We start from the raw sequence: 26,876 nt of genomic DNA on the forward strand, positions 1-26,876 counted from the left end.
ACCCCTCCCCCTGTAAGCTTACCTTACTGCTGGGGTCACACTGATAGTAACACAATGTAACATCCCTCCTCCTGTAAGCTTACCTTACTGCTGGGGGGGGTCACACTGATAGTAACACAATGTAACATCCCTCCTCCTGTAAGCTTACCTTACTGCTGGGGTCACACTGATAGTAACACAATGTAACATCCCTCCTCCTGTAAGCTTCCTTACTGCTGGGGTCACACTGATAGTAACACAATGTAACATCCCTCCTCCTGTAAGCTTACCTTACTGCTGGGGGGTCACACACTGATAGTAACACAATGTAACATCCCTCCTCCTGTAAGCTTACCTTACTGCTGGGGGGGGTCACACTGATAGTAACACAATGTAACACCCCTCCTCCTGTAAGCTTACCTTACTGCTGGGGTCACACTGATAGTAACACAATGTAACATCCCTCCTCCTGTAAGCTTACCTTACTGCTGGGGTCACACTGATAGTAACACAATGTAACATCCCTCCTCCTGTAAGCTTACCTTACTGCTGGGGGGGTCACACACTGATAGTAACACAATGTAACACCACTCCTCCTGTAAGCTTACCTTACTGCTGGGGTCACACACTGAGAAGCAGAGATCTCCACACACAACACAACAGCAGTGACTGCCCGACCAGGAGCTGCTCTGTATCTGGGAGATGCTGGAGGTGTAGGACCTGTGATGATGTCACAATCATGTGACCAGTACATGTGGGGGCGGAGCTCAGCAGTGCAGGATAGAAGAGATTGTGGTGAAGGACCTGTGATCATGTGACAGGAGTGGGCGGGGCTCCCCACACACTGCACTGCCAGGACCTTATACCCTTCTATATGATGGAGAAGGACAGGAATGAGATCAGTAAGAGAATATTACACGTCACCTTGGAGATCATCCGCCTGCTGACCGGAGAGGTAACTTCTCTAGATTTCCACCATTGTTGTCTGGGCTCTTTGGCCCCTCCCTCCCTCCCCCGCTCTATGTTCTGGATCTGGTCTCCTCTCTGTAGGTGCGGTGGTCTCCAGCACTGACCCCAGTAGTCCAGATGTGTCTCCTCCTCCTCCTCCTCCTCCTCCTCCTCCTCCTCACTAGAGCTCTATACAGGGGGACAATCTCCTCTTTGTAGTGAGGAGGAGGCAGGAATACTGGGCTCAGTCCCCTCATTGTCTCTCTCCATCCCCAGGATTACACCATAGTGAAGAAGACATGGGGGGAGGGTGTGGCCTTCCCCCAGGAGTCAGGAGGGCGGAGCAGGGCCCGGGGCCCCATCACGGAGCCTCCATCACTGATACATGAGCAGAAGATCCTAGAACTCACCCACAGGATGACTGAGCTGCTGACTGGAGAGGTGACACTGGGGAATGCTGGGAGATGATAGAGTAATCCAGGAGGCAGCAGGCTGGGGGGGATGACTGTGTGATCATTGTGTGTGTCAGGTTCCTATAAGGTGTCAGGATGTGGCCGTCTATTTCTCCATGGAGGAGTGGGAGTATGTAGAAGGACACAAGGATCTGTACCGGGGGGAGCAGCCGCTCATGATGGAGGATCAGCCGCCCGGCCTCACAGCACAAGGTAAGAGGAGACCTTCCTGAAGCTAGAGAGCAGGGGGGAGGGGCCCCTAGATGCTCCCATCCTCCTCCTCCCATCCTCCTCCTCCTCCTCCTCCCATCCTCCTCCTCCTCCCATCCTCCTCCTCCCATCCGTCTCCCATCTTCCTCCTCCTCCCATCCTCCTCCTCCTCCCATCCTCCTCCTCTTCCTCCTCCCATCCTCCTCCTCCTCCTCCCATCCTCCTACTCCTCCTTCCCCCCATTCTCCTCCTCCTCCTTCCCCCCATTCTCCTCCTCCTCCTTCCCCCCATTCTCCTCCTCCCATCCTTCTTTTCCTCCTCCCATCTCCCTCCTCTTCCTCCCATCCTCCTCTTCCTCCCATCCTCCTCCTCCTCCCATCCTCCTCCTCCTCCTCCCATCCTCCTCCCATCCTCCTCCCATCCCCCTCCCATCCTCCTCCTCCTCCCCTCCTCCTCCTCCTCCCCCCATCCTCCTCCTCCCATCCTCCTCCTCCTCTTCCTCCTCCTCCTCCTCCCATCCTCCTCGTCCCATCCTCCCCCTCCTCCTCCCATCCTCCTCCTCCTCCTCCTCCTCCCATCCTCCTCCCATCCTCATCCCATCCTCCTCCTCCTGATGACATGTAGCAGTGTATAATGGATTGGCTTCCTGTGTGTTCCCTACAGATGGAGGCAGTGACAGGAATCCACCAGAGAGGTGTCCCCGTCCTCTGTATTCCCAGGACTGTCCAGAGGGAAATGTCCCAGCAGACAATCAGCAGGTAGATGAGGCTGATGCTATAGCACTATATCTCTATAGCGCCCCCCGGTGCTGGTGGTTGTTGCTCCTGCACTCATAGATGTGATGAGGCTGATAGATACATGTTGCTGGTTTCTTATGTTGATGTGTTAGATTTTCCCTCCTGTCTGCTGGATTGTACTGAATTGTTCTATATGTCCCATCAGGATAATTTTTTGACCATTATTAAAGTGGAGGATGAAGAAGAAGAAATGATGATTGTGAAGGAAGAATTAGCAGAAGCCAGTACCGCAGGTATGTAATAATGGAGTTATACCGGGAAGTTAACACCTTTTTTACATTGTCCCTCTCATTTCAAACAACTTCCCAACATGTGATCACCTATGTGATTCCAAGCAGCTGTGTACAGGATGAGAACTCTGGGCTGGGGTGATTTTTGGTAGAGTGCCGGGGAGGGGGAGCATGAAAGAAGTAATGTGTTTTCACCTCCCCGACTCCAGCGCTGATGGCGATATTGGGCTCCCGCCTTGGCTGCTGACAAGCTGGCACATCATGTCCCAGGTCTCGACTCAAACCTAGAAGCGTCCGGGACTGGAAGACTGGAGCTGCAGGATATCGGCATCAGTGCTGGAGGCCGACAGGCGAGCATGTTACTTCTTTCATCCTCCCCGACCCCTCTCCGGAGTTTTCCTGTAACTACTTCCTTCTGGGGAAATCTGTGCCTAGTAACAAGTAGTTTAGAAAAGACCATGCGATATGGGTGTCGCGTAGCATGTACCATGTGCGCTTGTGAGCTGTGTGCCTGTAAGCTCAGCCTGGGTGCCTGCTGAGGATGATCCATACTCCTGAAAGGTAAATCAATGTGAGGAATATGGAAGGCCTTGTCTTTATTCATGAATATGTGAAGTGATATTAGATGTGCTGTGCTTTTATATGTATTTTTACAGTGGTACCTCATATATTCTTCATATATTGCTCAGAGATGAGTAGTGAAATCTTCAAAAGCTCAAAATTCAATTAGAACGGACTGCAATATTTTTTGACTATTGGATTGAGTATCGAACCCCATTAAAGTCTATGGGAAAAAATGCTTGTGACTTGGTGACCTCCACGTGGTCAAATTTAGGTTTCCAAGTTCATAATGGTTAGAAAAACCATAATGGAAGATACCCCAATGTACCGAACACAAATGGATCTTAAGAACCTACTGAAGAAACTGGCACAACTGAACAGCGACATCTTCTTAAAATCCCAATGCAAAAAGGATAATTTAATCCCCAAGGGTCTGATGGTCAAGAACCCAACCGGTGTCCGTACAATACTTACTTTACACAGAAACTGTGCTACAGAACATCTGAACGTCTAAGGAACCACCTCATCCACGTTGTCTACAGCAAGGACCAACACAACACAAGGACGACACAAGGACCAACATTTTGCTCAACAAGAGAAATACTTTGGAAGCCTGGATTACTATTGGGTATTTTGGATAAACAACACAACCAAACACATAACCTCAGTGCAGAGGAAAGGAAAGCTATAAAATCCCTAAAACTTAACAAAGATATCACTATTAAAGCGGCAGATAAAGGAGGAGCTGTAGTGATTATGAACACGTCTGATTATATCAAAGAAGCAAAGAGATAACTCCAGGACAGAAGATACTACAAGCCATTGCAGGAGGACCCCACCAAACTATATACTAAGGAACTTTTAAACGCCATAGGGAGCTCCAACTCTACATCTACCAATCTACTGAACCTTGTACCGGACAATCCCAAAATGGGGACTTTCTACATCCTACCAAAAATACATAAAGAAGGTGATCCAGGGAGACCAATCATCTCTGGTATTGGGACACTAACAGAAACCATTACTGGCTGGGTTGAAAATATTTTAAAGCCTTTGGTGAAGCAAACACCCAGTTATGTCCAGGACACCACCGACATTGTCTACAAACTATCAGCCCTGGGCCCATTACCAGGGGACACAATATTGGCCACCATGGATGTAGAATCTCTGTATTCAAACATCCCCCATGGGGATGGCATTGCTGCCTGCCAACACTTCCTTCAGAAACACAGCAAAGCCATGGAACCAACAACACAGATCATCAGGTTTGTGCTTAAAGGGGAACTCCAGATAAGAAAAACTTGTTTTCTATTAAAAGTACATTAAAAGTTATATAGATGTGTCTATACAATGTATTACCGTATCTGTACAGTTCTGCCACACTGGTAGCTGATAGAAATCCAGGAAGTGAAAAAAAATGGCATGTGTGCCAATCCACATTGTCTTCTGCTCCTTCTGCACCTTAGGAAACAAATCTTCCATGCCTGTGTGTGTTTGCTGAGGACAGGCTGATGATGCAGACAGGGGGCAGGGTGTGATGTCACAGGAGGCGGGGCTGGATCCCCCAATCCCCTGAGTGATCCACCATTTCTGAATGGCCAGAAGCAGGTGCAGCACTAATTTTACTGATTGTGATGGGTGGGGGCTGTGATGGTCAGCTGAGGGAAAGCATTGCATTCTGGGAACTGCTCAACCAGGAAGGACAGAAACACAATACAGAACAAAAAAACAAATGGATTTTTGGTAGTTTAAAAACTGGGATACTCGAGTTCCTTTATTACTTTTGAGCTCTAACTCCCTTTGACTTAGTAGGGTATTTTCTTTGATGTTTATGCAAAGTTTCTGTGTACATGACCATTTTACAACTGTCATTTGCCATTTGCACATTGATTCTGTATTGTATAAAACAAAAACTTTCAATAAAAATTACAATTTTAAAAAAAATAAAAACTAGGATAGACAGGTAAGTAATGCTATATGCTTCTGCAAAAGTTTCATTTTTTTAACCTCTACCTGGAGTTCCCCTCTAACCATAACTATTTTTGTTTTGGGAAAGCCATGTATCAACAACAAAGGGAAATATGTCAATCTTTTCATGGCCAAGTTGGAGGAGGAGTTCCTAATGACTTGTATGATCAGACCTCTAGCATATTTCCGGTACATAGATGATTTACTCATAATTTTGACAGCATCTGAAGAGGAACTGCTCACCTTCCACAGCAACTTTAATAACTTCCATCCCACCATCAAACTCACACTCAGCTACTCAAAATCCATTTCCTGGACACAACCATATCTATAGAGAACACCACCATACAAACCTCCATCTACAAGAAACCTACAGGCCACCCAGCATACCTACAATGGAACAGCTTTCATCCAAACCACACAAAGATGTCCATCATCCATAGCCAAGCCCTCAGATACATCAGGATCGGTTCCGATGATAATGATAGAGAACATCACCTATCATCTCTAAGAGAGACATTCCTAAAACAAGGCTACCACCCAATAACCATTGATGAACAGATCCACAGAGCCAAAAGAATTCCAAGACAAAGCCTCCTGGAATATAAGCAGAAGGAGGAGAACAGCCGGGGACCATTAGTGGTCACCTATAACCCTCATATGAAGATCCTAAAAAAGATTGCTGCTAAACTACAACCAATATTCCAGAGGGACAACAGACTAAGATTGTCCCAGAATTACCTCTTCTTTCATTTAAAACCCCCCCAAATTTAAGAAACCTCCTTGTTAAAAAGCGCTCTGACATCAACAACATAGACTGGCACCTTCCTCTGCCACATCAGAGGCTAGCACCTTCCCCTGCCACACCAGAGACTGGCACCTTCCCCTGCCACACCAGAGACTGGCACCTTCCCCTGCCACACCAGAGCCGGGCACCTTCCCCTGCCACACCAGAGACTGGACCTTCCCCTGCCACACCAGAGACTGGCACCTTCCCCTGCCACATCAGAGACTGGCACCTTCCCCTGCCACACCAGAGACTGGCACCTTCCCCTGCCACACCAGAGACTGGCACCTTCCCCTGCCACACCAGACACTGGCATCTTCCCCTGCCACACCAGGGACTGGCACCTTCCCCTGCCACACCAGAGACTGGCACCTTCCCCTGCCACACCAGAGACCGACACCTCCCCCTGCCACACCAGAGACCGGAACCTTCCCCTGCCACACCAGGGACCGGCACCTTCCCCTGCCACACCAGGGACTGGCACCTTCCCCTGCCACACCAGAGACTGGCACCTTCCCCTGCCACACCAGAGACTGGCACCTTCCCCTGCCACACCAGAGACTGGCATCTTCCCCTGCCACACCAGGGACTGGCACCTTCCCCTGCCACACCAGAGACTGGCACCTTCCCCTGCCACACTAGAGACTGGCACCTTCCCCTGCCACACCAGAGCCGGGCACCTTCCCCTGCCACACCAGAGACTGGCATCTTCCCCTGCCACATCAGAGACTGGCACCATCCCCTGCCACACTAGAGACTGGCACCATCCCCTGCCACACCAGAGACTGGCACCTTCCCTTGCAACAACAGAGAATGCAGCACATGTCCCCACATACTACAAACAAACACAATCCACATCCCCAATACACAACGGGACTATACAATCACCAATGCTTTCTCATGTCCATCCTCCAATGTGGTCTCTATGATAAAGTGTACACGATGCCCCACAGGGATTTACATTGGGGAAATAAAACTTACAGAAATTACAAACTAGAATGAACTTACATAGACTTACAATAAAAAGAAGCCTCAACACCCCTGTAGGCCACATCAGGACTGGGCCATAGAACAAGATTTAAAGGTTATGGTGCTCAGAGGTCAGAGAGAGGAAAGTGTGGGAATTCACAGTGATAGAAACCTTCCAGTCACTTACACATGGACTAATACACCAGGACGCATGACCCACTACGTGGACTAATACACCGGGACGTATGACCCACTACATGGACTAATACACCAGGACGCATGACCCACTACATGAACTAATACACCGGGATGTATGACCCACTACATGGACTAATACACCGGTATGTATGACCCACTACATGGACTAATACACCGGTATGTATGACCCACTACATGGACTAATACACCAGGAGGCATGACCCACTACATGGACTAATACACAGGATGTATGACCCACTACATGGACTAATACACCGGGATGTATGACCCACTACATGGACTAATACACCGGGATGTATGACCCACTACATGGACTAATACACCGGGATGTATGACCCACTACATGGACTAATACACCGGGATGTATGACCCACTACATGGACTAATACACCGGGATGTATGACCCACTACATGGACTAATACACCGGGATGTATGACCCACTACATGGACTAATACACAGGATGTATGACCCACTACATGGACTAATACACCGGGATGCATGACCCACTACATGGACTAATACACCGGGATGTATGACCCACTACATGGACTAATACCCCGGGATGTATGACCCACTACATGGACTAATACACCGGGATGTATGACCCACTACATGGACTAATACACCGGGATGTATGACCCACTACATGGACTAATACACCGGGATGTATGACCCACTACATGGACTAATACACCGGGATGTATGACCCACTACATGGACTAATACACCGGGATGTATGACCCACTACATGGACTAATACACCGGGATGTATGACCCACTACATGGACTAATACACCGGGATGTATGACCCACTACATGGACTAATACCCTGGGATGTATGACCCACTACATGGACTAATACACCGGGATGTATGACCCACTACATGGACTAATACACCGGGATGTATGACCCACTACATGGACTAATACACGGGATGTATGACCCACTACATGGACTAATACACCGGGATGTATGACCCACTACATGGACTAATACACCGGGATGTATGACCCACTACATGGACTAATACACGGGATGTATGACCCACTACATGGACTAATACACCGGGATGTATGACCCACTACATGGACTAATACACTGGGATGTATGACCCACTACATGGACTAATACACTGGGATGTATGACCCACTACATGGACTAATACACCGGGATGTATGACCCACTACATGGACTAATACACGGGATGTATGACCCACTACATGGACTAATACACCGGGATGTATGACCCACTACATGGACTAATACACCGGGATGTATGACCCACTACATGGACTAATACACGGGATGTATGACCCACTACATGGACTAATACACTGGGATGTATGACCCACTACATGGACTAATACACTGGGATGTATGACCCACTACATGGACTAATACACCGGGATGTATGACCCACTACATGGACTAATATACGGGATGTATGACTCACTACATGGACTAATACACCTGGATGTATGACCCACTACATGGACTAATACACGGGATGTATGACCCACTACATGGACTAATACACCGGGATGTATGACCCACTACATGGACTAAACCTGGCACCTGGATTCATGACCCACTACATGGACTAATACACGGGATGTATGACCCACTACATGGACTAATACACGGGATTCATGACCCACTACATGGACTAATACACGGGATGTATGACCCACTACATGGACTAATACACCGGGATGTATGACCCACTACATGGACTAAACCTGGCACCAGGATGTATGACCCACTACATGGACTAATACACCGGGATGTATGACCCACTACATGGACTAATACACGGGATGTATGACCCACTACATGGACTAATACACCGGGATGTATGACCCACTACATGGACTAAACCTGGCACCAGGATGTATGACCCACTATATGGACTAATACACCAGGATGTATGACCCACTACATGGACTAATACACGGGATGTATGACCCACTACATGGACTAATACACCGGGATGTATGACCCACTACATGGACTAATACACCGGGATATATGACCCACTACATGGACTAATACACCAGGATGTATGACCCACTACATGGACTAATACACGGGATGTATGACCCACTACATGGACTAATACACCGGGATGTATGACCCACTACATGGACTAATACACCGGATGTATGACCCACTACATGGACTAAACCTGGCACCAGGATGTATGACCCACTATATGGACACCCTCCACAGATAAGACTTAACTGACCAAGAATCTTGGACTTCTAAATAAGCTTTAATTTACAACAAGTTCTTTTTATTGCCCTGGCTTCTATCTATGTGATGTATATATGTATATGCTCCCCCCCCCCATTCACAGATGTCTTTCCCTTCTTGTTTGTAACATTCCTATAATGTTGCGCTGTTTCTGTAAGTCAGTCATTTGTGAACTTGTCTGATGAAGGAATCTTTTGAATCCCGAAAGCTCACAGCTCTAACAATTTTTTGTTGGCCAATAAAGGTCACTTTAAAGGTCACTCCTAAAATACTTTCGTCACGAGTATTTACCACGATACAAGTCCACAATGGTAATTCAGATAATGATGCCAACATCTCTGAAATGCAACTGGGACAGCAGGGGAAGCATGCCTGGCTGCATCTAATATGCCAAAGTCGCAGCATTACGCCACCATCACAGCCTGTCTACAATACACTCCACACACAATATAACCTCTATGTAAAGTGGGAAAAAACACCAGGAAACCTTCTCTCCTCTACATTGACATGGACAGGAAGCCAAATTGTAAGCAACAGAATTGAAATTGAGGCCGTTGATTGAGGTGAGCCCTCCAAAAATTCTGGGAGTTACAGGAGAACTGATAACAATACAGTCGTCCTAAGATACCCTGGAAGTTGATTGTTCACACTTAAAATCCTTTATAGAGTATCTAAGAGAGGGCAAGTGCAGTAGCTCTGGAAAACCAGGATACAAATTTTTTAGGCGCTCTATATTTAAAAAAAAAAAAAAAAAGAAGATATCGAAATTTAAATTGAATTTGATGGAAAAGCCACCCACTACTACTGCCCCTACCGACCTGGTTGATCCTGCCTAATAAACAGTGTGTTCTTCCACTTAAAGGCATAAGAATAAGAAAAAGCAGTGACCAAAAATAAGATTAGGGCGCCAAAAATGGAGTTAAGGCCCTTGATTTTTTAGTTGATTTGATATAAAAAATAAATAAATAAATGAAAATTTTGACTTGAATCTGATTTGAATTTTAAAATGAAGATTCTGCCTTTCAAACAGCTACTTAATGCAAGGAAGCCAGAAGACACCCACAAAAAGTTTGTATCCAGAAATAAAACGATATGAGATGGACAACACAATGATCCTCCTAAAATAGCAAGATTCTGATTCAAAAGGGATATTGCCCAGTTTTTGCCCCACACCCTGATGCAATTGTGCATGAGAACCTAATTATTGGAGGTAGTGACAAAGTAGTAACAATACCGTTTTCTTAAGAGGACCTGAAATTCGAATGATTACACCTTTAAATCCTTTAATGACTACCTAAGAGAGGGCAAGTGTGGTAGCTTTGGCAAACCAGGGTACTCCCTCTACCTTCAAGGCCCAATTTTCAAGTACAGCATCCAGGAAAGCCAGAAGGCACAAAAATTATCAATACTAATTCGGATGAGTATTGACAAAAAAGGTGAGTCCTCCAAAACTGAGTTTAAAGCCCTTGAGGTAAGCTCTCCAAAAATGGAGTTAGACAAGTGGGAATTGAGACCTTCCAAAAATTAATTTTGATGCTGTTGAGGTGAGCCCTCTAAAAATTTATTTGGAAGCCTTTGAGTTGAGCCCTCCGAAAATTTAGTTTAATGACGTTGAGCTGAGCCCAACAAACAAATTTTTAGACCCTTGCTATGAGGCCTGCAAACATTATTTTTTTTAGGCCCTTGAGATAAGCCTTTAAAAAATTATATTGATGCCCTTGCAAAAAGTCTATGGATGGCCCTTGAGGTAAGCCCCGTAAAAATTATATGCATGGCTCTTGAGATGAGCCCTGTAAAAAATGTGTGTGTCTGTTGTAGTCCTGCCTTTAAAGATTTTTTTAAATGGCCCATTTATACGGTGGTTGAGGAGGAGAAGGAGGAGGTAATTAGCTTCAGCAGAAATGGCACTTTATGTTGTGCTGCTTTCCACCAGTGGAGAAGCAAACTCTGGTTCAATCCAATGGCTGTTCATTTTGATAAGTGTCCCCCACCTTGGAGAATGTTCCCCTGATGGACCTGCTGGAAGTTTTCAGACTCTGGGGAACTCTCCTCGCTACCGCCAGTGACGTTAGGTGGGAAGATTTCTATCATGTTCTGCAGCAGTTCCCTTTATTCAGAGAGTCCTTTCCTCTACCGGAATAAAAGAGGAGACCTTGGGGCTCTTTTATTAAAGAGTCTAATGTGTGCAACCATTCTAATGAGGATTGATGTGTATTTTATTCCAATATCTTGTGACTGATTCATTAAAATGTAGCACTGCCATAGTAAATGTATCTAAGTAAAAAGTCGCAAAATTGTGCAAATATATTCACCTGATACTGACCAGACAAGACTTCGCATATGTCTGCCATCTATGGCCACTCATGGTTGGCAAACTGAGGGAGCTGAGTTGGCGGGTTTTGTAGCTGGTATTCCATCAAAGCTCTTTGCTGCTCACACACCCTGGGCACCATATAATTTGTGGAATTGCAGCGAGTGCTCATGTCAAACAAGAGACTGTGCTTCTTATCGCTCAAGCTGATGAGCTTCAGCATGGCCTGCTGACGTCTCCCCACGCCAGTGCTGCAGCATTTCCAACTAGCGGCTGAGGAGTTTTCCACCGCGATCAAACCCGTGGGATATTGACAAATGATGGGACAAGGCACATGATGATGCAGGCACAGGACTGGACGCAGGCGAAGGGGCGGCTGAAGGAGAAGGTCCCAAAGTGGCGAAGCAGAGGCAGATGTAGAGGTGTCCTGGCTGGTGGTCTGGACTGCAGTGCCAGCACACAAAACAACGGCGGGGGCAGGTTGTCCAGCATATGCCCTCTCCCGCTCAACCAAATGCTTGGCTTCCAAGTGAGGCTGCATGCCTGTGGTGGTCAGATTGCTCTTCTCAGAGCCCTTGCTCAATTTGAAATGGGAGAGTGTGCAAACCGTGCTCAGTTGATCGTCCGCGCACGCGTTAAAAAATCTCCACATCAAAGAAGAACGTGCCCTCGATGGGGAAGCTTTGCTTGACTGACTGCTACTGGGAAGAGCTTCGGCCCTGCCGGCTATGGCCTGACTTCTCTGAACCGATTGTCCTCTGCCTCTGGCCATCCCCCTGACTCTTGCTGCCTTTTGCGGTGCTGCACAGGCCCCCACATCTCCACCGCTTTCCCTGCTGGACAGGCCAGGTCGGGTAGGTCACTTCGTCGTCCAACACCTCCTCTTCCACTTCCTCACTCTGCTCTTCCTCCTGCCCACCGGACATCTCAACAGCCTCCGTTGATGGCAACTGTGTCTCATCATCATCGTTCATGATTTCAGATGCAGATTGCCAGTCCACACCACCAAAATCACCAGATGACAGATGTTCCAGTGTTTGGGCATCACTACGCACAAAATCCTCAGCTAGCACCTGGGATTCTTGCTGTATTTCAACGGAGTCCAATTCCGGAAAAGGACCTGAAAAGAGCTCTTGGGAGTGGACAAGGGTAGGATGACTCTGTAGGTAACATTGGGCAGGTCGGGAGGAAGGAGGGTCAGAGTGAGATTCCTGCAGTCCAGACTCTTGGCTAGCGACGAGACTGGACTGTGTGGATGACTGGTTGGAAGAGAATTTACTGGAGGCATTATCCGCTATGCATTTTACCTCCTATTCCTGCTGCTCGGACCTCAACACCGGTGCACCCCGCCTGCTGCTTAACTCTCCGATGAAGACAGGGATGTTGCATGAGCGCAATGCTGGCTGCCCCTCACCAGCACGCATTGTATCTCCATGGGCTTGACCGCGCCTTGTGCCCCCACCAGCATTTCCGCTCCTTTGTCCCTTCGCGCTAGCCTTCTGCATTTTAAACTGTACACAAAGTTGTGTGATATATCTCAGTGAAGTTTTTTATTTTTTGTGAATATGTCGCAGAGCGCAACAGACTATTGCAACTGCTTGATATCTCAGCAGAAGTACCCCAATTTTGTTCCTCCTAGTGTGTAAGCTCCTGTGTCTCCCCCAGTCCTCCTAGTGTGTAAGCTCTTGTGTCCCCCCCCAGTCCTCCTAGTGTGTAAGCTGTTGTGTCTCCCCCAGCCATCCTAGTGTGTAAGCTCTTGTGTCCCCTCAGTCCTCCTAGTGTGTAAGCTCTTATGTCCCCCCCAGTCCTCCTAGTGTGTAAGCTCTTGTGTCCCCCCCAGTCCTCCTAGTGTGTAAGCTCCTGTGTCCCCCCAGTCCTCCTAGTGTGTAAGCTCCTGTGTTCCCCCAGGCATCCTAGTGTGTAAGCTCCTGTGTCCCCCAGTCCTCCTAGTGTGTAAGCTCTTGTGTCCCCCCCAGTCCTCCTAGTGTGTAAGCTCTTGTGTCCCCCCCAGTCCTCCTCCTAGTGTGTAAGCTCTTGTGTCCCCCCAGTCCTCCTAGTGTGTAAGCTCTTGTGCCCCCCCTTCCTCCTAGTGTGTAAGCTCTTGTGCCCCCCCTTCCTCCTAGTGTGTAAGCTCTTGTGTCCCCCCAGTCCTCCTAGTGTGTAAGCTCCTGTGTCCCCCAGTCCTCCTAGTGTGTAAGCTCTTGTGTCCCCCCCCCCAGTCCTCCTCCTAGTGTGTAAGCTCTTGTGCCCCCCCACTCCTCCTAGTGTGTAAGCTCTTGTGTCCCCCCACAGTCCTCCTAGTGTGTAAGCTCTTGTGTCCCCCAGTCCTAGTGTGTAAGCTCTTGTGTCACCCCCAGTCCTCCTAGTGTGTAAGCTCCTGTGTCCCCCCCACAGTCCTCCTAGTGTGTAAGCTCTTGTGTCCCCCCTTCCTCCTAGTGTGTAAGCTCTTGTGTCCCCCCCTTCCTCCTAGTGTGTAAGCTCTTGTGTGTCCCCCAGTCCTCCTCCTAGTGTGTAAGCTCTTGTGCCCCCCCTTCCTCCTAGTGTGTAAGCTCTTGTGTCCCCCCCCTAGTCCTCCTAGTGTGTAAGCTCTTGTGTCCCCCCCCTAGTCCTCCTAGTGTGTAAGCTCTTGTGTCCCCCCCCTAGTCCTCCTAGTGTGTAAGCTCTTGCCCCCCCCAGTCCTCCTAGTGTGTAAGCTCTTGTGTCCCCCCCTAGTCCTCCTAGTGTGTAAGCTCTTGCCCCCCCCAGTCCTCCTAGTGTGTAAGCTCTTGCCCCCCCCCCCCAGTCCTCCTAGTGTGTAAGCTCTTGCCCCCCCCCAGTCCTCCTAGTGTGTAAGCTCTTGTGTCCCCCCCTTCCTCCTAGTGTGTAAGCAGGGGCGTAGCTAATGTCTCTTGGGCCCTGGTGCAAGAGGTCAACTTGGGCCCCCCCTTTCTCGATGCTATTGGTATATATATATCTCAAGACAGATATGACCAGTATTACCAGTATATAGGAAATATCACCATACATATTACCGCCATACTGTTACTAACCAAATCCTGTATACTGACCAATATTACCAATAATACCAGTATACAAGAGACAAATATTATATAGTCATATAGAAGTAGCCCCAGCCCTACACACGCTCTGTACACCATATACATTACAGTGCAGTTATATCAAGTGACTCACAGGGGACGTCTTCTCCATCTGTCCTGGGCCGTTATGAGAACTTCTCCGAGCCACAAATCCACAGAATCTGCCAGACAGACATATTAGGCTCCACACACTGTCACCATCCTCATCTCTATACACACTGCACATCTGTATTGGCCCCTTTACACCTTCATTTAGTGGCTAGGCTGACTCTATGTGACCCCCTTATAGTATATGCCCCCCTCTGTGTGGTCCACTATAGTACATGCCCTATTGTAAACACCCCCGTGTAATCCCCCTTATAGGTGCCCCCCCCCCCGTGTTATACTACTACCCCTTTCATCCTCCTGCCCATCATCATCATACTACAACCACCTCCATCATAATACTACTACCCCTTCATCCTCCTGCTCCTCCACCTTTATATTACTACCCCCTTCATCCTCCTCCATCATCATACTAATACCCCGTCATCCTCCTCCTGGACTTTCATCATCATACCACTACACCCCTCATCATCCTCTTGTTCCTTCATCATCATACCACTACATCCTCATCATCCTCTTGTTCCTTTACCATCATACCACTACACCCTTCATCATCCTCTTGTTCCTTCATCATCATACCACTACACTCTTCATCATCCTTTTGTTCCATCATCATACCACTACATCCTCATCATCCTCTTGTTCCATCATCATACCACTACATCCTCATCATCCTCTTGTTCCATCATCATACCACTACATCCTCATAATCCTCTTGTTCCATCATCATACCACTACACCCCCCATCATCCTCTTGTTCCATCATCATACCACTACATCCTCATAATCCTCTTGTTCCATCATCATACCACTACACCCCCCATCATCCTCTTGTTCCATCATCATCATCATCATACCACTACACCCATCATCTGTATTTAAAACAAAAAACGCTATACTCACCTGTATAGTTTCCTAGCACTCCTGTCCCTGCTTACATGAACAATGCCACCCGGAGGGGGCGGGGCTTCCCGTGGCGGGGCCTCCCGGGACACGGTTTTGCTGGGGCTGTCTCCTCAGAAGCGGGACAGTCACGGCAAAACTATGCAGCACACACATCAGTGAGACGCTCCCTGCTCCGGAAGTAGTTCCCCGGCGCACACAGAGCTCACTGGTGTGTGTGCCGCCGGGGACAGAGCCAGGGAGCTGCAAGTCAGCCGGGCCCGTCCCAGCCTCCCTCTTGGGATCGCAAGCAAAACATTGCTTGTGGTCACAAGAGGGAGTGGGAGGACGGCAGTACAGTGGCAAGGGGGGGCCTCGTGGGCTACGCCACTGTGTGTAAGCTCTTGTGTCCCCCCCAGTCCTCCTAGTGTGTAACTTTTAGGTTTATTTTTTTATTTTTTAGTGCTATAATGTGTAGCCCCTGTATGGTATAATAATAATAATAATACTAACAATAATAAAGAGCTGCCGATTCTGTGGTGATTATATACAAATAAATATCATTATTATTTAATCTCAACAGAAAATCCCAGCAAGAACTCCATGTTATCCCTGTATTATAAGGAAGAAGCTGGCGGTGCGGAGCAGCGCTCCTCAGGAGAAGCCCTCCTCCCCCTTACTGTACATCCAGGACGTCACACTACAGATCTATCATATAATCCTCCTGACCATGAGGAACCTTCTCCTGACCAATCACACACTGCGACCACAGGGACGGAGCACAGAGGAGGGGAAATTAATCAATGTGATGAGTGCGGAAAACAGTTTACAAAAAGCTCAAGTCTTTATGCACACAAAAGAATTCACACAGGAGAGAAGCCCTATTCATGTTCCGTATGTGGGAAATGCTTTATAAGTAGATCAAATCTTGTTTCACATGAAAGAATTCACACAGGAGAGAAGCCATATTCATGTTCAGAATGTGATAGGTGCTTTACAAATAAAGCACAGCTTGTTAAACATGAGAGAAGTCACACCGGAGAGAAGCCATATTCATGTTCTGAATGTGGGAAATGTTTTGCAAATAAATCAAATCTTGTTACACATGAAAGAAGTCATACGGGGGAGAAGCCCTATTCATGTTCAGAATGTGGAAAAGGTTTTGCAAACAAATCAAATCTTGTAATTCATGCTAGAATTCACACCGGAGAGAAACCTTATTCATGTTCAGAATGTGGAAAATGTTTTACAAGTAACTCACAGCTTGTTATACATAAGAGAAGTCACACAGGAGAAAAGTCATATTCTTGTTCAGAATGTGGAAAATATTTTACCATAAAATCACACCTTGTGACACATAAAAGAAGTCACACAGGGGAGAAGCCATTTTCATGTACCGAATGTGAAAAATGTTTTACAAAGAAATCATATCTTGTTACTCACGAGAGAATTCACACTGGAGAGAAACCATACTCATGTTCTGAATGTGGGAAATGCTTTATTAAAAAAACACTGCTGGTCACACATGGGCGATGTCACACAGGAGAAAAGCCGTATGCCTGTTCAGAATGTGGAAAATGTTTCACAACAAAATCGCGTCTTGGTAAACACGAGAAGATTCACACAGGAGAGAATCTATATTCATGTTCAGAATGTGGGAAGTGTTTCACGGACAAATCAAGTCTTGTTGTACATAGGAGATGTCACACAGGAGAAAAGCCGTACTCATGTTCTGACTGTGGGAAATGTTTTACACAAAAATCCCAACTTACTACGCATGAGAGAAGCTGTATTCATGTCCAGAATGTGGGAGAAGGGGAGAAGCCATCTTAATCTTTTAGGTGCAAGAAGTTTTAGAAGGAAAAGACTCCGTATCACAATAGAGAAGGAACTGTTTTCTTGTTAAGAATGTGAGAAATGTTTTAAGACAGAAAAAGAATATTTTAACACATGAAAATTATTCTGGATCTGCTGATCATCCAAATTATCCAGGAGAGTCGCCGGGGATGTAGAGAAGAGGGAGGACTCCGCATGGAAGGGCAAACACAAAGAAAAAAAAACAAAAAACTCTGCATGTAAGGGACGTTCTTGTGGAAATATTATTTGATCTTTGCTGATATAGAAAGGTAAAAATGATGGAACCGAATAAAAATAATCATTTCAAGGTGTTTCCTTCTGTGGCTTAGATACCTGTGTATCATCCTGTGACACCTAATGTGTATGGGGCCCTAACACTCTCTAGATCCCCAGGAGGTCTCGCTGACCATCTAATGTGTACGGGGCCCTAACACTCTCTAGATCCCCAGGAGGTCTCGCTGACCATCTAATGTGTATGGGGCCCCTAACACTCTTTAGATCCCCAGGAGGTCTCGCTGACCATCTAATGTGTATGGGGCCCCTAACACTCTTTAGATCCCCAGGAGGTCTCGCTGACCATCTAATGTGTATGGGGCCCCTAACACTTTCTAGATCCCCGTGAGGTCTCGCTGACCATCTAATGTGTATGGGGCCCCTAACACTCTCTAGATCCCCAGGAGGTCTCGCTGACCATATAACGTGTATGGGGCCCTAACACTCTCTAGATCCCCGGGAGGTCTCGCTGATCATCTAATGTGTATGGGGCCCCTAACACTCTCTAGATCCCTGGGAGGTCTCGCTGATCATCTAATGTGTATGGGGCCCCTAACACTCTCTAGATCCCCGGGAGGTCTCGCTGATCATCTAATGTGTATGGGGCCCCTAACACTCTCTAGATCCCCGGGAGGTCTCGCTGATCATCTAATGTGTATGGGGCCCCTAACACTCTCTAGATCCCCGGGAGGTCTCGCTGATCATCTAATGTGTATGGGGCCCCTAACACTCTCTAGATCCCCGGGAGGTCTCGCTGATCATCTAATGTGTATGCACACAGACCTGGAGATAGCAGTGAAGCAGCAGCACTCTCTTTGACCCAAAGGGGTTAAGGACAGTGTGAGGCGGCAGCAGTCGCTTCTGCCCAAAGGGACCAAGAACAGTGAAGCCAACAATAAAAGTATCATCACACATAAAAACCTCTTTTTAGATATAATGTAATGTTAGTGTAATATTTGTTGGTGTAATGTTAGTGTAATGTTTGTTGGTGTAATGTTTGTTAGTGTAATGTTTGTTGGTGTAATGTTTGTTGGTGTAATGTTAGTGTAATGTTTGTTGGTGTAATGTTAGTGTAATGTTTGTTGGTGTAATGTTAGTGTAATGTTTGTTGGTGTAATGTTGGTGTAATGTTTGTTGGTGTAATGTTTGTTGGTGTAATGTTTGTTGGTGTAATGTTAGTGTAATGTTTGTTGGTGTAATGTTAGTGTAATGTTTGTTGGTGTAATGTTAGTGTAATATTTGTTGGTGTAATGTTAGTGTAATGTTTTTTGGTGTAATGTTAGTGTAATGTTTGTTGGTGTAATGTTAGTGTAATGTTTGTTGGTGTAAACCAACAAAGCCCATGGGGTGGAGAGAGGCCAAGACTTACACCGATTTCATCAAATAAAAAAGTGGCAATTTATATTTCTACAACTAAACGTCCTCCTGGTAGTTGGTTGAAAACATTCGTTCACAATACCTCGTTGAGCACGGTCCTACAAGACGTGCAGACATATAGAGGCCGGTTCTATGTTCTAACAAAGGGCCGCTGCATCTCTTCATGGATCTCTGGGTGTTACACCGTCTCCAGCTGGGAAGGCGGAAACCCCTGATGGGATACGGGAGCGACCGTCCTACCCTCACCCCGATGGTGCACTCCCATGTCGCTGCGGCAGGGCTGCTGTGTAAAACCATCTGTATGCCCGTCCGCACTGTGTAGACTTTCAGTAAAACTCATTGTGGAACTATCTCATTCTGCGCTGAACTTTGTATTATCTGCTGAAATACTAAAAAGGCAGATGAGATGGACCACGTGGTCTTTTTCTGCTGACTATCTTCCATGTTTATATGATGGTGGCTGAAAACCACAAACCAAGAAGACAATGTTCCCGGGGTTCCTCGTCCTCTCTGGATCCTCAGAAGGACTCTAACACCTGAAAGAATTATGTTTCTGCTAGTATCTTCTCTTCTTTTTCGCTCTCCTTGGACAGTGTTTGGGTTTTCCCACTACTTGTTCCCTGTATTGAATGACTCGGGGTTCCTTGTGAAGCTTTTATAGTCCACAGCGCTCTGAATGCACTTTGCGCTGAGTTTTTACTAGGTAAAAGCTAGGTTAAAGCTTGGCTGGGTCCTTCCCGGAGGAATATCTGGCTAGTCCTGTGTTTTGAGACTCCTAAATGAGGCTCCACGGGCTCTTCTTTTGCATATTCATGTTTCCATCAGTTATATTACCTATGGAGAATTGACCACATCACAGAGAAAATATGCACCGTCTATTCCCATCCCCACAAGACCCACTCCAGAAAAGACTACTTTTTTGGCAATTTACCTATGGTCTGCCTTCTCCAAAGAGCATGCATTGAACTCATATTGTGCTCTGATCATGAATGGTCTTGGTGCAACTGGCAGCTTTGACCACACCTACTCGTGTCACTGGCGCCTACACGAATCTCTTTAAGAACCAAATTTGTCTTACGTCATACTTTCTGGAGAATGAGGGAACAATGTCTTCCAATGCAGTTCTATGGGGGGCCCATAAGGCTGTTGTTCAGGGTCATTGTATTGCCCTTGGTCCTTGCCTAAAAAGAGATGGCCAGGCTGCCCTAGCTGTGAGGAATTTGGAGCGTGCCTTGGCCGCCTGTCCCTCCTTAAGGACTTTGGAAAAGCTGACCGTGGCCAGAAGGCACCTAAAAGAACTGTCCATTGTGAAGGTTGAGCATCTCCTCCTTTACTCAAGGCAACGGTTCTATGAGAAGGGCAATAAAGCCCTTTTCCTGTGAACTCTCTCCTCACCTATTGGCGCTTTTTAACTTTTTTCTGCAGGGGACGGCAATCCCATCCTCTATGCAACACTTCTACATTCCCCTTATCCCAAAACTGGGTAAAGACCCTCATAAATGTGACAGTTATAGACCAATAGCCTTGATAAATTCCAACCTTAAATTATTTACCAAAATTTTGGCAGCAAGATTGGGTTATTGGTTGCTGTCTTTGGTGCACAAAGACAAAGTGGGTTTTGTGGTGGGCAGACAGGGTGGGGACAACACCAGGAGGGTGATAGACATAATTGACGCGGTTAATCAGCAGTTGGATAGGGCTTTTGACCACCTAGGGTGGGCGTTTGAGACATTACAAGGGTTTGGTCTTACTGGACCCTTCCTTACTGCTGTGCCTAGTCTTTATGCACGCCCTACTGCAGCACTTAAATTTCCACATATGCTATCAGAGGTTTTTACACTTTCGAAGGGCACTCGCCAGGGCTTCCCGCTTTCGTCTCTTCTATTTTATATGCTTTCAAGGTATAAGAATAATACTTCCAAGTCAGAGGCTATGTCTCTGAATCTCCCGGCCTCCACTGTAGCCACACTAAGGTTAATTTTCAGTTTCGCTAGACCTCCTCTTCCCTTTGGTATTTGGGCATCCGGTTGACCACTTTTTTTTTTTTTTTTTTGTAGTTTAATTCTTTTATTTTACATCTCAAATCAACAACATTGATAAAATAGAAATCAGCACAAGTAGGGTCAGTGGAAGCCAAAAACATTTCTCCACCTACCCCTCCTAAAGCTAGATCTAAACACATATCCAAACAAAAAACCAATCAAGCAATTATTCCCCTACCCCCACCCCACCCCACCCGTCCAGGTGAAAGAGAGAAAGACTGAGGCAGAGAGAGAACCATAAGAAAGAGAGAAGAAAAAAACAAACAAAAACAAAACAAAAAACCACCAAACCCTTCTTCACATTCGGTTACTAATCCATTTAAACCATAATCTATCATACTTTCGCAAAGCTTTATAGGATTTGGTTCTAGCGGGGCACCTCTCATAGCTGCATATTCTATCCACTAAAGCTCTCCACTCTGCCAAGGTCGGAGGAACTTCCCCCACCCATTTACGGGACACTATAACCTTGCCCAGTGCCCAAAGTTTATTCAGCAAAGAGCCATCTGAACCATCATTATTATGCCCACCAAACAAAATCAAAAAGGGGCCCTCCCAAACCGCAAGAGAGAGGCAATTTACCATATACTCCCTCCAAAATTCCTGTATCTTGGGGCAGTCCCAGATCATGTGGAAAAAGTCGGCATGTTCAGAATTACACTTAGGGCACCGAGAGGACTTCCAGCAACCCACCATACAAAGTTTCTGTGGGGAGTAATAAACGCGATATAAGATTTTGAGTTGGATAAGTCTATGTGATGGATTTAGAGCCACAACTCTATTGTTATGAAGCGCTGCCTCCCATCTATCCTGTGGAATTACCCCAATTCTAAGTTCCCACTTTCGCCTGACTTTCTTAACATACGGATTATCCCAGGCCCGAACAAGACATCTATAGATGCCTGACAGCAATTTCTTACCCTGTGGAGGGTCTCTCAGGTGCTCAGAAAAGGAGTGAGATTCATAATGCCAAATCTCCTTATTTTGTATATTTTTAAAAGCCCCTTTAACCCTTAGGGGACACAGCCAGTTTTCATTTTTGCGTTTTCATTTTTCCCTCCTAGTGTATATAAGGCCATAGCGCCTGCATTTTTCCACCTAGAGACCCAAAAGAGCCCTTATTTTTTGCGCAACTAATTGTACTTTGCTATGGCAGATGTAATTTTTGCCTAAAATGTGCCGGGAAACCAGAAAAAAATTATATGTGTGGTGAAATTGAAAAAAAAAAAGTTTTTTTTTTATTTGGGGAGGGGGGGGGGGGGGTTGTTTTTACTCCGTTCGCCCTGGGGTAAAACTGACTCGTTATATATGTTCCTTAAGTTGTTACGATTACAACGATATGTAACATGTATAACTTTTATTTGATTTGATGGCTTGTAAAAAATTAAAACCTTTTAAAGAAAATATATGTTCCTTACAATCGCTCCATTCCCCGGCTTATAGCGCTTTTATCCTTTGGTCTATGGGTCTGTGTGAGGTGTCATTTTTTTGCGCCATGATGTGATCTTTCTATCGGTACCTTGATTGCGCATATATGACTTTTTAATCGCTTTTTATTACAATTATTCTGTATTTGATGCGACCAAAAATGCGCAATTTTGCACTTTGGGATTTTTTTGCGCTGACGCCGTTTACCGTGTGAGATCAGGAATGTGATTAATCAATAGTTCGGGCGATTACGCATGCGGCGATAGCAAACATGTTTGTTTATTTATGTGTTTATTTATTTTTATTTATAAAATGGGGAAAGGGGGGTGATTCAGACTTTTATTAGGGGAGGGGATTTTGTGTTATTAAAAATACATTTTTCTTTTACTTTACACATATACTAGAAGCCCCCCTGGGGTTAGGGTTGTTCCTCCCCTGGGGTTAGGGTTATTCCCCCCCTGGGGTAAGGGTTATTCCCCCCCTGGGGTTAGGGTTATTCCCCCCTGGGGGTTAGGGTTATTCCCCCTGGGGTTAGGGTTATTCCCCCCCTGGGGTTAGGGTTATTCCCCCTGGGGTTAGGGTTATTCCCCCCTGGGGTTAGGGTTATTCCCTCCCTGGGGTTAGGGTTATTCCCCCCCTGGGGTTAGGGTTATTCCCCCCCTGGGGTTAGGGTTATTCCCCCCCTGGGGTTAGGGTTATTCCCCCCCTGGGGTAAGGGTTATTCCCCCCCTGGGGTTAGGGTTATTCCCCCCTGGGGGTTAGGGTTATTCCCCCTGGGGTTAGGGTTATTCCCCCCCCCTGGGGTTAGGGTTATTCCCCCTGGGGTTAGGGTTATTCCCCCCTGGGGTTAGGGTTATTCCCTCCCTGGGGTTAGGGTTATTCCTCCCCTGGGGTTAGGGTTATTCCTCCCCTGGGGTTAGGGTTATTCCCCCTGGGGGACTTCTAGTATATGCACTCTGATCTCTCATAGAGATCCATGCAGTATAGTTATACTGCATGAATCCATGAGATCGGTGTTCTATTGCTTTTGGCTGCTGCAGCCAAAAGCAATAGAATGCCGAGCCGGGATCAGCGCCATTACGGCGCAGACCCCGGCCCGGGATGGATGCGGGGATCTCCCCCCCCGCAATCGCCCCGCAGGGGGGCGATCCCCCCACTAGACCACCAGGGATGGATATGAGCAAGTATTTAGAAGCAGCTGTCAACTTTGACAGCTGCTTCTAAGTACTTAATTAGCGGGCCCGAACTCCCATAGCGGCACGAGGACGTTCAGTAACGTCCTGGTGCAGCTATGGGTTAATCTGTGCATCCCATAATACTTGTGAATTTGTGAGGCCAAATATGGCCTTACATTCCTCCAAACTAATAATGTTTCTATCTGTGACCAGCTGATGTATATACGCGAGATCCCTATTAAGCCAAAAATGAACATCTTGAATTTTAAGAAATTCCTCTAACAGTTGATTCCGCCACATTTTCACATATTTATTAACCTGTGCTAATTCATTATAACCCCTGAATCCAGCGTCCACCCCAACCAGGGCATCTGCATATTTCCAACCACAGTGATCCATAATATATTTGAGCACCTGAGAGGTCCGCCATCGCGGTCCTGGGCTCCCATTGCAAGAAAATATAATGCAAAATCTGGCAAAGCCATACCACCCTCGCCGATTGCCCAAGTACAGTTTTTGTTTTTCAATCTGGGTTTCTTTCCCCCCCCCCCAGATGAAAGAATTGAGGATAGTAGTTAGCTTCCCGAACCATTGGTCGGAGATCCACACCGGAGAGGAGAAGAGAAGGTACAGCACCTGAGGGAGAATAATCATTTTTATAATAGCCATTTTATCTGACATATCTATGGGGAGTCTGGACCAGAAGTTCACTTTCTTCTGAATCTTGTTTAGTAAAGGAGTGAGATTAAGTTCGGCAAATCTACCGATAGAGGAGGAAATATGAATACCCAGATATTCTACCGAGTCCACCACCCGGATGGGCAATCCTCCTAGTGCCTCCACAGTAAAGTTGTCATATAAAGGCAAATGGCAAGATTTGCCCCAATTTACCTCAAAACCTGAAACAGCACCGAACCTCTTTACAATAGCCATAGCCCCATGGATCGCCTCCTCGCGACCTCGTAAAAAAAAAAGGACGTCGTCCACATAGAAAAGACACTTATCGTCGAGCCCCTTCAGACCAAAACCCCTAACCTCGGATGAGGATCGGAGACAGGCGGCCAGAGGTTCTATATAAAAAATAAAAAGAAGGGGAGAAAGCGGGCACCCTTGACGGGTGCCCCTGGATAGAGGGAACCAGTTCATAGTGTCCTCATTAACCACCACCCTAGCCCGGGGAGAAGAATATAACAACTTAATCCATGCAGTAAGGTTCTCCCCCAAATCAAACCTCTCCAGTACCCTCCAGAGGAATCCCCACTCCACCCTGTCAAACGCCTTGGTGGTGTCTAAGGACAGGATGGAGCGGGGGGCCTCCCGGTCAAGCTGAATGTTGGCAAAAACCCTAGCGATGTTGTCATGTATGATCCTGCCGGGTACAAACCCCGTCTGATCCTCTCCGATGAGGTCCGCCGCTACCTCAGCCAAACGCAGAGCAATAGCCTTTGCAATAATCTTACCATCTGTATTTAATATTGATATGGGGGATATGACTCAATTCTGTCAAGATCTTTATTTTTCTTGCTTATGAGAACAATGCAGGCCTCTCTCATGGAGGGAGGAAGAGAACCCTCCAAGAGAGTCCCGGAAAGTCTCCAGAAGCCATGGAAGTAAGATGTCTCTTACTCTGAATACTCCTTATAGAGCTCAAAGGGCAGCCCATCAGTCCCTGGGGCTGACTGTCCCAGGAAACTTTTAAGGGCTCTGAGGAGGTCCCCCACCCCGAGCGGCCTGTTCAACAAAGCTTTCTTATCAGGATTAATTTTAGGTAAATCCAGACCCTCGAGGAATGCTTGGATTTCCTTTCCATCCCCTCTCCCACTAGAGGTATACACTTCCTGGAAGTATTCTAGCTTCCTGAGCTCTTATAATATTAGCCATATATTTGCCAGGCCTCCCGCCCTCTGTAAATCTTTTTTGGCCCTGGAAAAAGACCTTCTGTTGATCTTTATAGATAGTAAATTCGGCATATCTATCCTGTGCAGCCTTAAGAGCGTCCCCGTTAGTCCTAGACGGATCAATGCTGAAAGTCCCCTCGGCACGCTCCACTTCCTGTCTCAATTTATTTTCTTGAGCCAGGAAGGATCTCTTCTAATAGATGACCTCCCTACAAAGGCACCCCCTTAGGAAGGGGGCAGGGGCAGTGGCGTAGCCACCGTGGTCGCGGGGGTCGCCGCCGCGACCGGGCCCGCCACAAGGGGGGCCCGCGGGGCCCCCCGATCAATCACTCTTGTGACCGCAAGCATTGTTTTGCTTGCGGTCACAAGAGACTGGCTCCGTCTTTCCCCGGCTTCTGCGCGGCTGCCGGGGGTGTCGCGTCTTACCCCCGGCAGCGCGCGCATCCCAGAACTCCCTGCGCGCCTTGGGCCCTGACTTCCGGTTTCCGGCGCGCAGGGAGTTCTGGGATGCGCGCGCTGCCGGGGACAGACCGAAGGCGAAGGAGTGAGGATCAACGTGGGAGCGCGATGTCAGGTGAGTTAAGTTTTGTTTTTTTATCAGCCTGTACGGGTGGGGGGAAAGGAGGGGGGCATCTATGAGGGTGGGGGGAAAGGAGGGGGGCATCTATGAGGGTGGGGGAAAAGGAGGGGGGCATCTATGAGGGTGGGGGGGAAGGAGGGGGGCATCTATGAGGGTGGGGGGGAAGGAGGGGGGCATCTATGAGGGTGGGGGGGAAGGAGGGGGGCATTTATGAGGGTGGGGGGGAAGGAGGGGGGCATCTATGAGGGTGGGGGGGAAGGAGGGGGGCATCTATGAGGGTGGGGGGGGAAGGAGGGGGTCATCTATGAGGGTGGGGGGAAAGGAGGGGGCCATCTATGAGGGTGGGGGGAAAGGAGGGGGGCATCTATGAGGGTGGGGGGAAGGAGGGGGCCATCTATGAGGGTGGGGGGAAAGGAGGGGGGCATCTATGAGGGTGGGGGGAAGGAGGGGGCCATCTATGAGGGTGGGGGGAAAGGAGGGGGGCATCTATGAGGG

At 47.3% G+C, this 26,876-nt stretch overlaps 1 protein-coding gene across 1 annotated transcript in view; it reads left to right on the forward strand.

Annotated features, from left to right (window-relative positions):
* The first annotated feature begins 2,256 nt into the window (after nt 1-2,256).
* LOC138797201 (zinc finger protein 268-like) overlaps nt 2,257-26,876 on the forward strand; it is a 38,888-nt gene continuing 14,268 nt past the window's right edge. Inside the window, exons 1-3 of the mRNA XM_069977038.1 lie at nt 2,257-2,347; nt 2,532-2,619; nt 16,335-17,557. Of these exons, the coding sequence (XP_069833139.1) occupies nt 2,577-2,619; nt 16,335-17,557 (1,266 nt within the window). The 5' untranslated portion in view covers nt 2,257-2,347; nt 2,532-2,576. The remainder of the gene's footprint in view (nt 2,348-2,531; nt 2,620-16,334; nt 17,558-26,876) is intronic.

This window comes from Dendropsophus ebraccatus, chromosome 7 (assembly GCF_027789765.1).
Source record: "Dendropsophus ebraccatus isolate aDenEbr1 chromosome 7, aDenEbr1.pat, whole genome shotgun sequence".
In the NCBI taxonomy this organism is placed as follows: domain Eukaryota; kingdom Metazoa; phylum Chordata; class Amphibia; order Anura; family Hylidae; genus Dendropsophus; species Dendropsophus ebraccatus.